The sequence below is a fragment of the Tachysurus fulvidraco genome, chromosome 11, assembly GCF_022655615.1.
Source record: "Tachysurus fulvidraco isolate hzauxx_2018 chromosome 11, HZAU_PFXX_2.0, whole genome shotgun sequence".
NCBI lineage: Eukaryota > Metazoa > Chordata > Actinopteri > Siluriformes > Bagridae > Tachysurus > Tachysurus fulvidraco.
The window spans coordinates 20653726-20668171 of record NC_062528.1 but is presented as its reverse complement, the minus strand read 5'-3'; the positions used below and the strand labels follow the sequence as shown (position 1 = coordinate 20668171).

General features: G+C 39.5%; 1 protein-coding gene across 1 annotated transcript; it reads right to left on the bottom strand.

Moving 5' to 3' along the window:
- Window positions 1–1079: 1079 nt before the first annotated feature.
- On the bottom strand, window positions 1080–13296 carry nufip2 (nuclear FMR1 interacting protein 2). The gene is made up of 4 exons (XM_027150392.2): window positions 13079–13296; window positions 7678–9333; window positions 7360–7392; window positions 1080–5044 (listed from the first exon to the last, which is right to left on the bottom strand). The coding sequence occupies exons 1-4, from the start codon at window positions 13221–13223 to the stop codon at window positions 4992–4994; spliced, it is 1887 nt and encodes a 628-aa protein (XP_027006193.2). The 5' UTR covers window positions 13224–13296; the 3' UTR covers window positions 1080–4991.
- Between the last annotated feature and the right edge of the window lie 1150 nt (window positions 13297–14446).

Genomic DNA, 14446 nt, shown 5'->3' with positions numbered 1-14446 from the left:
CTTGGTGGACTTGTTAGTCCAATTCACAACCATCTGATCAGTCTTCCAACACCTTAACTACTAGGCTACCACGTCCATGCTAACAGGGCTCTGGTTGAGCTTTCGTTCGAATTTCTAAAGCTTCGTAAGATTTTACTTCCCATTTCTGAGTTCTTTCAGTTTGCATCTCAGTTTTCGGCTGACCAACTTTATGGAGATGCAGATTTCATTTTCCAACAGGACTTGACACCTGCACACAGTGCCAAAGCTACCAGTACCTGGTTTAAGTACCATGGGATCCCTGTTCTTAATGTGCCAGCAAACTCGCCAGACGGTAACCCTATAATAGAAAATCTATGGGGTATTGTGAAGAGGAAGATGTGATGTGCCAGACCCAACAATGCAGAAGAGCTGAAGGCCACGATCAGAGCAACCTGTGCTCTCATAACACCCGAGCAGTGCCACAGACCGATCGACTCCATGCCACGCCGCATCGCTGCAGTAATTCAGGCAAAAGGAGCCCCAACTCAGTATCGAGTGCTGCACATGCTCATACTTTTCATCGTCATACCTTTCAGTTGGCCCAGATTTCTAAACATCCTTTCTTTGTATTGGTCTTAAGTAAGATTCTAATTTTCTGAGATACGGAATTTGGGATTTTCCTTCATTGTCAATTATAATCATCAAAATGATAAGAAATAAACATTTAAAATATATCAGTGTGTAATGAATGAATATAATATACAAGTTTCACTTTTTGAATGGAATTAGTGAAATAAATCAACTTTTTGATGATATTCTAATTATATGACCAGAACCTGTCCCCACACACACACACACGTCTGTCGAAGTACCTAATAAATATTTGATCAATTAAATTGTCTGACTTTTCCATGTCATCATGTTATTTCCAGCTTCACAGTAGTGTTTGAACTCATTGAAGTAAACTTTATTTATATTCTAAGCCGTATGTTTAATGGTTTTCTGAATTGCATCGAGGTTTTAATGAACGTGTGAAGTGTGAGGATAGTTTCTGACGCGTCAGACCCGTCCGTCAGCGCGTCCTGTTCGCGTCGGAAACATTCAGAGAGACACGGAGCTTGGATTTTCATGGAGTTTATTAGCAGTGATGAAGATTGTTGTAACGGGACGTTGCCCTCCTCTTCATTTCTGTAGGAGGAAATGCAGCCGGAGCGACACGTAAAACCAAATATTCATTCAGACTTTTTTCTTTTTTTTAAACAGTCAAAACATGGCACAACTTAAAAGGTGTTGGAGAGAAGGAGAACAGAGAGAGAGAGAGAGAGAGAGAGGGGGTTTTTTTGTTTTGTTTTTTTTCCTCCATGTCCTGATGGGATCAGTGTAAATGTTCTTAAAGCACAGGCAGCGTGGCCTGGACTCAGGAATCAGCAAGTTCTCAACACTGAGCTTTCGTCGAGCGGTTAGATGAAGACGAATACACATGCTCAGACACACACACAGACACAGACGGACGGACAGACAGACAGACCAGCCCGAACAGCACAACAAACGTGACATGTTGTAGAAAAATGTATACGCTTGATGTAGAAATGTTTCCAATGTACAGAAGAAACAGTCTAGTTTCAGTATGCTGATCTCTCCCTGCTCTCTGCTCTCGCACTTCTTCACTAAAACGCATGGGCTTGAAATCGAGGGTTTGGGTTAAATGTGCATCGTTCGAATTCCCGGTGTGTACATAGCCAGTAGCGCCGAAGTCGACAGGGAATAAGTGCTTCGTATGGATCAAATAAAAAACTCGACGTGCGAGTTTCACGGAAACAGGATTTGTGTGCGTCGGAGTTCTGCCACGTGCATCCGCCGAGTCTTCCGGCTCCAAGCCAGAAGTAGTTAGAAAAAGAAAGAAGACGTGCAGCACGAGTTTAAGAGTTAGAGAGAGAAAAAAAATAAAGTGTGCTGTGGTTCTACACAACTAACCGAGCTAGAGGTGTGCATCAGGAACCGAAAGAAATTCAGTGTAACGTTTGTTAACAGTTAGAAAACACTGGGTGGTGCTGTGGAGAAGCTGCGACGAAAGAACGGAAGAAAAAAAAAAAATAATTCTAAAATGATCAGAATCATATTCGAGATTTTTCTAAAAAAAAAAAAAACGGCACAAGGGGTTTCAGAACGCCTGCGCTTTTTTCGGAACGATTCCGAATCAAAAGTCCTGCGCACACCTCCAACTCTACAGAGCCCCTGAAGGGAGATTTGCACAAACAAATGAAATACAAAATACAAAAAAAAAAAAAAAAGTACATAACAAAAAAAAAATATTGGAAAATATTCTTTGTGCAAGAGAAAAAAAATTGTTCATCTTCAGGATTTGTTTTGCCTAAAAGAAAATGAAAAAGCAAGCAGTAATTACATGATGCACTCTCTCTTTTTCAGGGGGGAAAAACAAACAAACAAAAAACACAAAGATGGAAAATTATTTAACATGAACATTATAATTTTCCATTAATATCAAAATCTTTATTTCCCCTAATAAAATGTGTAATTGGTGCAAGCAAGAGAAACAAAATCAAAATAAATAATCATCTCATGAAAGCAGAAAATGATATACAATGTTCACAATTTCTGGTTTCATAAGATTTTGTTTTTAGCATTTGTCTATGCTTAAAGTTGTTAGTCATTTATTTATTTATGTTTTTGTTTTGTTTTTTTTGCGAAAAAAAGGTCCCTTCCCTATGGGGCTCTGTACTACTCTAATAAAAAAAAAAAAAGAAAGACGTAAAAAAAAAAAAAAAAAAAAGCAAAAAAAAACAACAAATAATACCTACCTTTTCTAGGGTGATCTGATACGAACACTGTTTGCTAAGAGATTTCTGACAGCGCTGTCAGGAAGTCAAGGAGAAAAAGCAGTGAAGGTGCAGCATAGCGGAAATGAACAATAGAAAGAAAGCAGGCTGTTATAACAATTTAACAAAAAAAAAAAAAAGCAGCGTGTTTAAAAGCAATTGAAGTGAAATGAATCTCGATTACAGCGTAACGTGTTAATGACCCGACCGACGAGGCGAAATGTGTCGCGAAAAGATCCAGGGATGAACCGCTTCAAAAACATAAAGCGGCGACTAAGACGAAGAAATGCAAGGAAAAGTGCTGTTGAGTTAGTTTTTTTTTTTTTTTGGTTCACCTCTGGAGCTGGCAGTGTTTATGACCCTGTAAAGAAAAGGAAAGGAAAAGAAAAAGAAACAAAAAACAAAAAACTAGACAGAGAGAAAACAGAACACAATGCTAAAATGATCCACTTGGCTTTAAACTAGACCAAAAAAAAAAAAAAAAAATCGTAGCAAACAGTCACCCTTTTTTTTGGCAATAACACTGTTGGTTCCTTTCACCTCAACTCATATCGTTCTCCTTGCAAAATGATTCCCTGTTTTTTGTTTTTTATTTTAAGTATTTTCTCCTTTCCAAGGGCCTCGAGTCCTTTGTTAAAAACTAGCATCCTATTTGTCATCGCTACTGTTTCCGTTACGCACCGACCTGTTGACGTCCCGTCGAGATAATACGATTTAAAAATACATAAAGTGCTACTCATTATAGAATATATGAAAACAATTATCTTGTGATGAGATAAAATAGACGGGGGAAAGAAAAAAAAACAAACAAAAAAAAAAAGTTAAATCTTAATATTTGCTTCCTGTCGCTAAAGAAAACGAACGCATGAACGAACGAACAAGAACAACTTCAGGCTGCAGAAAGGCCGAGCGCTCGAAGCCTCGCCTCAGCTTTAAAAGGATAAACCTTGACAATAAAAAGAACAGAGCTCTGTTTAACTATGTATGCATTAAAAAAAAAAAAAGTGGTGCTTGTTGGAGAAAAAAAAAAAAAAAAGGTGGGTGCATGTTCGTGTGCATCAAACATATTATCGTGTCATGCTAAAAAGGTGGCCTTGTAGCCCTAAAAACACAACTCACACCACAACAGCAGATTCTGCTCCTTGTGCAAAAACAAACCAAAAATAAAATAAAAATACATACAGAGAGAAAACAGACCAGCTCTAAGAAAATAAACTGAGAAAGAACTGGCGATGAAGCAAATTTGACATTCGCGGTGCATCTTATCTTATCTACTCGTCCACTGGCAGCTAAGGATTAAAAAACAAAAAGGAAAATATTAAATGAAAAGGACAGAAAAAAAAAAAGGTCAGTTTCTTTGTCTCTGCCGTAGGTGCGGAGGCAGGACGAGAAGGTGAAAAGAAGACAAAAAGACTAGCGGAATTTCCGAAGGAGCTACGCGGACAGCAGTTTGCAAGTCTATTCACGCTTAAGTGCACCCTGAAAACCCTTGAATTTCAATTCTATTCTAAAGTATAACTGAAATGAAAAAACAACAACAAAAAAACAAACGAAAAAACAAACAAACAAACAAAAAAAAAGCAGAAATCAAAAGTCAATAACGTGACTCGTCCAAATTCTTTCGCAAAAATTAAGACAATTATTCCAAGGCCTTAGCAAGCGCCAGCTCGACCTAAACGGTGTATTTTTTGTGTCCCCTGAAACATTGAACAGCTCATCATCGATGATTTTACCCCCTAGTCACTAGAGGGTGTTTTTTTTTGTTGTTTTGTTTTTATGTCATGTCTTTTCATGCCCCTCTAAAAGATTTCAGTGTGTTCGAACACGAGAGCGTAGTGCTTTCACGATGCGAGCCGTTTCCTCCGCTCGGGCATCCAGCAAGATGAAGTCTGCCGTCTCAGCTTTTAGAAGAAAAGCCGTACTATATGAGTTTTGTGAATTTGTGAACATCCCTAAAAAAAACAAACACAAAAAAAAAAAGGTCCTGTTTAGAGGCAGAGCGTCTTGGCTCCAGGTCCACGTTTCTTGTCCATTATTAGCCAACCCGTTTTATCCAGTCTGCACTCAGCCTCTTTAAACGCTCCGTCTCGAGAGCGGCCTTTGTTCCGAGTCGGAGGCTGCGACCGGGATATCTTGAAGCACATCTTTTTCTTAGCGGAGTCCGGCTGTGGAGAGGCATGTCCAGATTGAGCCTCACTGATCAGGACTGTTCTTAGATTCACTGTAGAGCACTACGCGATTTGGATCTGGAAAAGGACAGGGAGGAAAATTGGCTACTTGAATTCAATACAGTTTTTAGCTGTTTAACACCACCATCACAAAGCAGCTTCACGGGAATCCGATTTCAGATTTCGGCTACGTTCACATTACCGGTCTGAGGTAGGGCTGGACGATAAAACGATAATGATATGTATCGCGATAGACACGGGGTTCGATATCAATAAAGATAGTGTTCGATAAAACGTTATCCTTCGTCGGAAGAAAACAGAGGTTGCGAAGGAAGTTTGGTTGCATTAACAAAAGGCACTCACTTTCTGGTAACCTAGCAATGTAGGGAGTGACACGCTAACAGCCAATCATGGAACAGTATCATGTTTGGTTGCGCATTGTTGTCTTGTGCTGGTCTGCTGGATTCTTCTTCAGTAACCGGCGACTGATGAGCAGAAAATGAGCGACAGCGAGCGAGGAAATTGTAAATAAGAAGAAAATCAGCTACTTTCATATTTCTGCAGGTTTTATATTTCAGACAATGTTACTGTAGTGTATCAGGTTTGTGCTTTATATTACAGATGTATCTCAGTCTACCTCAGGTTTATTTATGTTTACAAAACACTGCACATATTTTACACACTTTATTCACCAGAAGGTGAACAGCTAGTGACCTTCCTAGCACTAAACGTGCACTAAATTCTCAGGTTTCTCTGTTTATATTTAACACTTTGCAGTATTTTATTAAGCATTTCTTACATTTCCTTAAATTTTAAGAGATAATCGTTAAGTGTTCATTGTGACTTTAGACTTATGTTTACATTGTAATTATTTGAGTTTTTCTGGTTGTTGACATTTCTGTCTTAATAAGTTGAGGCGGAATGACCAAAAATCTGTTTCACAAAATAAGTTATTTAATTTCAAGGTAGCGGTATACATCACGGAATAATCATTTTTCAGGTAAATCAACAAAAGGAACGTGCTTAATATATTAAATATCACTAACACTTTAAAAAATAGGCGCCTCGTTTCACAAAAAGTTCCGCCTCCTGCTCGGGATTGGTTCGTGGGATTTCTTTATCAGCATGCATGTCTTTCTCCATGTTTTTCTTCTTATCTACGTTTATGTGCCGCTTTTCAATCGTTCACAGATTCAGGCGTGCTACACGTGAGGTTAACCACGCCCACTAATTTATATTTCACGGTATGCACGGAATAGAAAAACCTGTAACAGTAGACATTTTATTCCGCGGAAAACGGAATATACCGTCATACCGCCCAGCCTTAACTGAGGGGATTCTGATCAGAGGAAGGTTAAGTTTAAAATAAAAAATGTTTAAATGGAATATATTTTTCCCCTGGTCCTTATTTTAAATGGGTCATAAAACATATCAATAATTATCTATAATCGACCGATATGAAACACTGATATCGTGATACAGTTTTTCAGCCGTATCGCCCAGCCCTGATCTGAGGTAAAAACAAATCTGATTTTCTTTCGTAAACTCCTGTTTACTATTGATGCAGAACCTGCAAGTGCAAGAGCAGGATGAAGAAATGGTGTGTTAAGATTAGACTAGAAGAACTTGCATGTTCTGCACAGAGCCACTGAACACCTCTGGGATGAACTGGAACACCAAATGCACCCCAGACCTCCTCACCATCCCAACATCAGTGTTTGACCCTCACTGATCCTGATGATTGAACTGAACGAATCACAGACTAGGGTGATCTTACATCAATGCAAGCATCACATTCATTTCTAAGGATGTGCTGAAGCAAGTGAGGATACATAACGGTTGATATACACATAGTGGACACCGAAATCTAAGTTTTTCAGATCGGACCTAAGCCGGTTTTGTATACAGTCCTAGATTTTACAGACATCCAGTATGTGATCACAGGACATAACTGACAACAGACGTTATGGTCTTTGTCAGTATCCAGTGTACAAACAGCACTGCAGGATGTCGACTACCCGGCAACCTGATGGTTTTATTTTTTTCAATTTATGCTCCAGTTTATGTTTTGCGAGCAAAGATATTCAGTTATACTCGTTGGCATCACGGAAAAGGAAAACCAAGATGTGCCAAAGAAGGATGTTGCTCTGCTGTCAGATACCGGGTGGTTAAAAAACGAATGCTTAGGATACAATATAACCAATAGGTATCTCTTTATACACTGGAACATGTGAGGGTTGAGAGCCATGATCAAGGGCCCAGCAGTAGCAGCTTGGTGCCCCTTTAAAAGTACCTTTATATCAGGAATAGCCACCAATAAAATGCATTTTCCCTACCAAAACATCGGGGATTTAAAAAATAATAAGAAATACAAAATATGACATGACACTCACCTTGCTTTTGCAAATTCAAAATAGATTCCATTTCTGAAAAAGAAACAAAAAATATCATCATGTGTATTAACATTCCTTATGAAGACGCTTGCAAAAGGACATCGGTTACTTACTGACCGAAACCCTGTGTAATAAAATATTTTGCATAATGAAATTCAAGTCTGCTTCAAGTTCAAAAGCGCCCCAAAACATTACTGGAATTAATTCTAATGAAGTCAAAAGCATATTTATTTCTAGATAAGTGTTTGTATAGAACGTCATATTAAAAAAGGTGTAAAAATATATTTTTGCAGTTATGAATAAGTGATGGTGGTTCACCTTTAGTGTGATATACTACAGCAGCTTTAAGGTCAAAAAAGTCCCAGCTGGCCCTCCTCTCGAAGCCCTTAGTGTAGCTTTGCTCTCTGGGCAGAGACAACTTGCATGGTAGCTCTGCCCCAATATCCTTAGAGGAAGAGCAAAACGCTATTGCACCAGAAACCCCAGGGTCATCCTTTTGTGTATCCACCTCGAGGTTCAAGGAGTGAAGTGAGCCTTCAATGGCCACAGACAGGTTTAGGTTTCCTCCTTTACTCACGCTCTGAGTGCTAGTCCGTTTGTCTGCGAAAGCTGACTGATCTGGCCTCTGGGGGGCACTGTGTGTCTGTGTTGCCACAGCAGCAGTGGAGCCTCCCTGTAAGCTCGCCTCACCGGTTTTGTCCTTTGCCGTCGAGCCGCATGCCGGACCTTCGGGACCACTGCTAGGTTCGTTGATGAATGACAAACCCCACTGGTTTTGAAAAATGTCACCCAGAGATTTCTGATTGGGTGGAGGGTCAGACTGACGGCCGCTGGGGAGAGAAAGTTGCATATTGGAAGAGGAGGAGGCGGAGAGGGGGTAAACAAACAGATTGGGCTTCTTGGGCTCGTGTGTGGTAGTTGAGGTGGAGGGATTGCAGCTACTGCCGGATGAAGATGCTACATGATCAGAGCCTGCTGAGGAGACGACTGGCATGGGGGAGGAACTGGAGACTGAGGTGAAGTGGGGACCAGGCAGAGGGCAGGGATTGCCATCACCATTGCTAAAGCTGGCCGAGGTGATGGTTTTTACAGCCGACATGGGCACCTGCGATGGCCTCCCATGTACCTGCGGAGAAGGGGCAGGAATCTCTGTGCCAGTCTGGGCTGCCTTATTGAGGTTCTCCTTTACTTTGCTTGCATAACTGATCTTAGGCACTATCTTCGCGCTACTGTTATCCACAGGAAAGACAGGTGGTGGCTTGAACAGAGTCCATGAGTCCTCTTTAGCTGATGCGGTCACTTTCGTTTTAGTGGATTTATCCTCAAATTTTTTCCCAGAATTTTTCCGATAAACCTCAGATGCCGGTAGCACAGGTGGGGTAGTGGTTGCCTCTCTAGTTTTTGTCAATCCACTGGAATGGCTGTCAGTCTTTGAGGAGGCTCGGCTGATTTCCAACTGCACCGCTGAGGTTCTGTCCGACAGTTCTAGATTGGCTGACCCTGGTTCTTGCTTACTGGCCTGCTGCATGGCCTTGAACTGGCTTGAAGCAGTTACATTGTCCAAAGATTTACCGTTTCTCTGGGCTCTGCGCTTCTTCGGTGTGGTGTAACCACTTTCTGAGCCGCTGCCATCGTTGTCCGTGCCAGACTTGCTGGGAAAACCATTGGTGAGTAGCCCACAGTTTAGAGTCACCAAGCCATTTAGAGGTGCCAGGGCCTCTTTTTTGCCCTCATGTGTGGTCAACTCTGAGGGCTTGTCATTTTTGCAGTCCATACTGTTTCTACTAGTGTTATTGCCTTTCCTTTCCCCCTTCAGGCCAGTGTGTGGGGGCTGTCCAGAGGGTTTTGGTTTCAAGTTGGATTCTAGTAGGAGTTTGTCACCATTTTGGCTCACTGAGTGCAGAGAGCTGTCTAGGTCAAGGGAAGTGGGAGTCTCCTCTCCCTCAACTACAAATCCATTTATTTTTCCATTCTCTGTGGGTAGAAAAATGACACATGGGCAATTAATATAAAATCAAACCAAGTCGTCTGATTAACAAAAAGCCCAAGTACAAATCTAAGCAATTCTTTATGCAGGACAAGGTCGAACCTGGTCAATATTTGCATATAGAAGGAATATTTTAAATAGATATGTTATTTAAAGGGACAGAATCATTGTTAAAAACTAAATTAATTATTAAATAAAAAAAAAAAAAATGCAAGATACACCAATTCGATACAGGGGACTGGCTTCAACCACTAGACCAGATTTGACACACTTTCGGCTTTCCGATGACGTCCTCCGTGCTATTTACATGCGTGGTGTTGGCTGACAAGACACAGATCTTTCACATGAACACACGGTACAACTTGTCTTGAAGCATGTCATCGTCATGCTTCTGATATTTCACCTAACTCAGCAAAAGAAGCTTGCAGACCCATAGGGGATATTGGCATTCCATGAGACTATAAACCATATGCTCTCATAATGCTGAAAAAAATAATAATAATAATAATAAAATCTCTGGACCTAATCAGTCATATTTTTACAGGATGTCGCTGACTAGTAGAAATGTTAAAAAGAGGCTTATGTCAACAATATTCTAACTTCACCCTATTTTAATCAGCTGTGCTACTGACATGTCCAAATGCAGCTCGCTCATATTTGGGGAGTTCAACAGTAACAAATTAACAACAGACGCTGATACTTGCACAAGAACAAATACTTATTATTGATTCATAATGAGACTACAATCTCTTTAGTAATGCTAGTGCAATAGTCAACCAACAATATGGCCAGCTAAAAGTAACCGAGAACATAATAAATATGCTTATTGATTTGGATAATACAATTTTGTTTAACACTGTGAAGAAGATAAGTGTCAGTAAATATCTACAAAGATAAACAATAAAAATAAATTCACAATATATTTAATATATATTCAATATTACCAGAAAAAGTAATTAAATTGTATTTAGTTAATAATAATTTAAAGAAAAGAAAAGAAAAAAAAAACATAGTGAAGTAATTTATTATAATATCTGCATCATCTAAGGCTAATTAAAAAAAATAACTCATGATGTTTAACAAAGAAAACTTGATATGTTTTCTGCGACAATGTTTATGTAACATTTATTGAAGAGTCTCCAGTGTCAGGGATCTTTAGATTTATCAGATATGTCTGTATGGTGACTGATCTAAAGCAAGGATAAGTAAATACAGTGTAACCCGGCTCAAATTCAGAAACGCTACTGTTTATTTCCGATGTGATGAGTGGTCATGTTGATTTGACGTCAGTCTGTAAAAAGGCAATCTCGAGTTGATAAGCTGGAAGTGTACATCGAGGGTATGGCTGAAATGGTTATTCGACCATTATTCGACAAATATTTTTGCTTTCGAGAAGTCGTTTTATCTCATGTGACCTAATATAAGGGCCTGCGATATCGTGACACAAGAAGAGCCGGAGAGAGCTTCTCAAGCTTCAGTTAACTGACTAGCTTTAAATCTTTATTAGATAATGTAATAATAATAATAATAATAATAATAATAATAATAATAATAATAATAAATACGATTTTTGTGATTTAAGTTGGACAAAATGTTGGCTCAAAGTTCATTAAAACAACTGTTTTAAAAACTGAAGTAATTAAATTATACATATTCCGACTAATAAATAAAAAAGAATGTTTTAACTTGATGAATAATCGTTAAAAACTTACTGATGAGTCGATTAAACAATCTACGATTAATCGGGTATCAAAATAATTGCTTGTTTCTTTGGCTTTTGCAGGTGAGGTGGGGAAGCTGCACCCAGTGCCGATCTGCCCTATACGCTCGCTCACTACACAAGTTGCGTAGGGCCCCGCAAATTACGCAAGGCCCCGCCTCCCCCTGCCTCATTTTACAGTGCGTGTTAATGTTTACTGGGTAGATGACAATATAAATCAGAGCTATCCATCTGGCCATGAAAAGAGAAAAAAGAAACAAAAGGAGAATGAAATGTGAGAACAGCAATCAGGTAAACTTATGTTCTCCTCAAATTTGAAGTCAGCAAACGCAAGACAGTAAAGTTGATGTGATTCTGTCTCTAGTCTCTATCTGACTAGCTAAATTAGCTGTGCAGTGCTGCCAGTGCAAGTGTGAATGTGTGGCAAATACATGGCTCAGGGGGCAGGTAAGAGGGCCCCTTAGCAGAATTTTGCTTAGGGCCCCAGGGAGGTCAAGATCGGCTCTGGCTGCACCCTTAACTGAAATGCAACATGACAAGCTGACTTTTTTGGGGGTCTTATTAACTTCAAAAAGAAAGAAAGCGAGGTTGGTGATGGAGCTGAGCGTTTATAGCTACTATACTAACCCTGCTTCGGCACAGCACGGTGATTATTTTCCTATATCGGCACAGCATGGTGATTATTTTCCTATATCGGCACGGCACGTAGTGTTTTATTCTTTATTTAAGCGACACGTACTGACCAGATTGGAGAATTCAAAGGCTCACTGATAAAAGATAAACAACAACATACAAATATGGTGTTACGTGTTGGTACGTGGATGACAAATTATGTCACGTGTACATCTTTTTTTGCAGTTTCATTATTATTTTAAATATATTTTGCAGCATGTGACGTTTGTCGTCGGTGATCTTTAGTCAGGTTTCTCAGTTACAAGCAAACTGCAAACAAACCGAATACATTTCTGCAAAATAAATAAATAAATAAAATAAAAAGTAAAACGACCCTCATAATTAATAAGCCTCAAAGAAACGAGTTTTAGCAACGTGTTTTATAAACCACGAGACATTATTGTAGCTAAGCAGCCGTAAATAGTGTTTATTTATTTATTTTTTTGCGGGTGCAATTCCAGTCAGGCCTTCTGCACTCTCACATGACTGCCAGCTAGAGCAACAGGGCCTACAGCCTGTTAGCATTCAAGCTAGCTCACTCTGACTAGCCTCAATTCTAGCCTTGATATTAAAAAAAATGTAGAGCAGCTGTTTCACTTTTAATTATTCGCTTTTCCCACAATGCAAAACAATTCATTTTAGCTCAAAGATGTCCTGTTGTACATCACTGTTATCCTATAAGGCTAATATGAAATAAAAGTTTGTGTCGGCTTTTTTTTTTATATATATATATTTTCTTTTTCACACCCACTTTCGAGCAGGTCTCCTCACCTCCCGTCCTGTGATTGGTTGATCGTTTATACACAGCACCAATCCGCAATATGGAAGTGAAGAACTAACCAATTATAAATTAAGGCGGGGGGTGTTACAGAATACAGGTGGGGAAAAAATATAAGTGTACCCTCCAAGATGGCGGACAGGAAATAAGCTTAAAGCTAACCGTATTAGCGGCATTCCACAGGAGCCGGTTAGTGTCGCTGTGGAAAGCCGAGTGAGCGAATCCGTGCTATTTTTTCCCCCCTAACATATAAAAGTCATACTTTAAATGTTAAAATGCTTTAAATAAACGGCTACGACGGTTATATAAATATATATCTGTATTCCTCGGTTAGCGTGTGTGGAAGCCGGTGCACAAGGTCAATGTCCACACTTGCTAGCTTCCCGAAAGCTAATAATAACAAAAACTAGCTAATTTAAGCATCTTACTGTGGATGACAAGCGTTAAGTGAATCGCAAAACGAAGCCAACGAACAAGTTTCAGCGTTTCAACGAGTCTCATCGAGGGGTCGTGTGACGATATTTGAAGTTTAAAGAAGTTAAAATTGAAGCTAAACACTAACCTGTTTTCTTCGTCTGCGTTTCCTCGTCCTGGAGCTGACGGCAGCTTTGATCATCGTTCACCGATAATCTCGATCGATTCGGTCCATCGTGCGCTCCGTGACTGAGCCGTATCCCACCCGCCCCTATGAAGGGCCGCTCCGCCATATAACAGTGTCATTAACAGTGAAATGTGCTCAGCTGGGTCTGTACACCACAGCAGGAGCAGCACAGACATGGGCAATAGGCTGGAGCGGTGCGAGTCGACTCGTAAGCATTGGGAGTCGACTCTGTGGTATTGATTCATGCACAGAAGACACTCGTTTCATTCATTCATCCACCCAGCTTCGGTAAACGCTTTGCTCAGGGTCAGGGTGAGCTCTTTACAGAGAATGATCACACTGGGTGATCAGACATAACCAGTTCCACACGCTTGTTCACACACACGGGGTGGATTCGATTCTTCAGCCCGTCTACTGTCATGTTTTTGATTGATAAGAGTTAACCAGAGAACACAGAGGAAACCCACACAGACACAAGGACAACATGTGTGCCTTACTTCCTTAGAAAACACTTACTAGCCTCTCAATCATCATGCTGCCAGGAACCTGTTGACAGATTTAATAATATTAGGTTGTGAAATTTAAAAATGCACAATAATATTACATCCTTTTATCAGACAATTCTATTCCGGAACTTTCCACCTACAGAGCTCACTATAAAAAATAAAAAAAAATCAAAGTTGATATTTTTATGGCTCTTATGGATTCGGGAAGCTGATCCTTGGAATACTGGGTTAAGAGTTAAGAATACACAGTGCAAGTGAAAATCTCATATGCCCCAGAAAACAAGTGAAAAGCAACAACACACTATTAGGTAAGGTGATCTATCTAACTTTAATAAACTATGTTAATTGAGTTATAGAGTTATGAAGAAATTCTGACACTACTTACTAAAACCTTATATATATATATATATATATATATATATATATATATATATATATATATATATATATATATATATATATATTCAAATCATTGCATATGAAATAAATGAGTCAAAACCCCTTTGGCATGAAAGTGCCAGTGACCATAGTGTATAATAATAAGAATAATAAGAATAATAATAATACTCATTATATATAAGACATATAGACTGGTTTATTACACAACATCTATTTTTTTTAGTGTTTAACGTCCTCTACAAAACAGATTGTGGGGAAACTGACTCTTTGAATCGACTCAAGTAAATCCCACTGCCTTGAATCAGAATCAGAGTCGACTCTAAGCATTTTTCTGGGAATCGAACAGCCCTACAATAGACCCAATCACCGCGTGCGCTCAGAGGCGCCAGTGCGCCGCAGCCGCTGTTTTGTTCCACTCGCTCGG

Coding starts and splice junctions, on each gene's coding strand:
- nufip2 (XM_027150392.2), bottom strand. CDS start 13,223: ATGGCGGAGCGGCCCTTCATAGGGGCGGGTGGGATACGGCTCAGTCAC. Junction 7,393..7,677: donor TGTAGTATATCACACTAAAG/GTGAACCACCAT, acceptor TTTCTTTTTCAG/AAATGGAATCTATTTTGAAT. Junction 5,045..7,359: donor TTTGAATTTGCAAAAGCAAG/GTGAGTGTCATG, acceptor GTCCTTTTCCAG/ATCCAAATCGCGTAGTGCTC.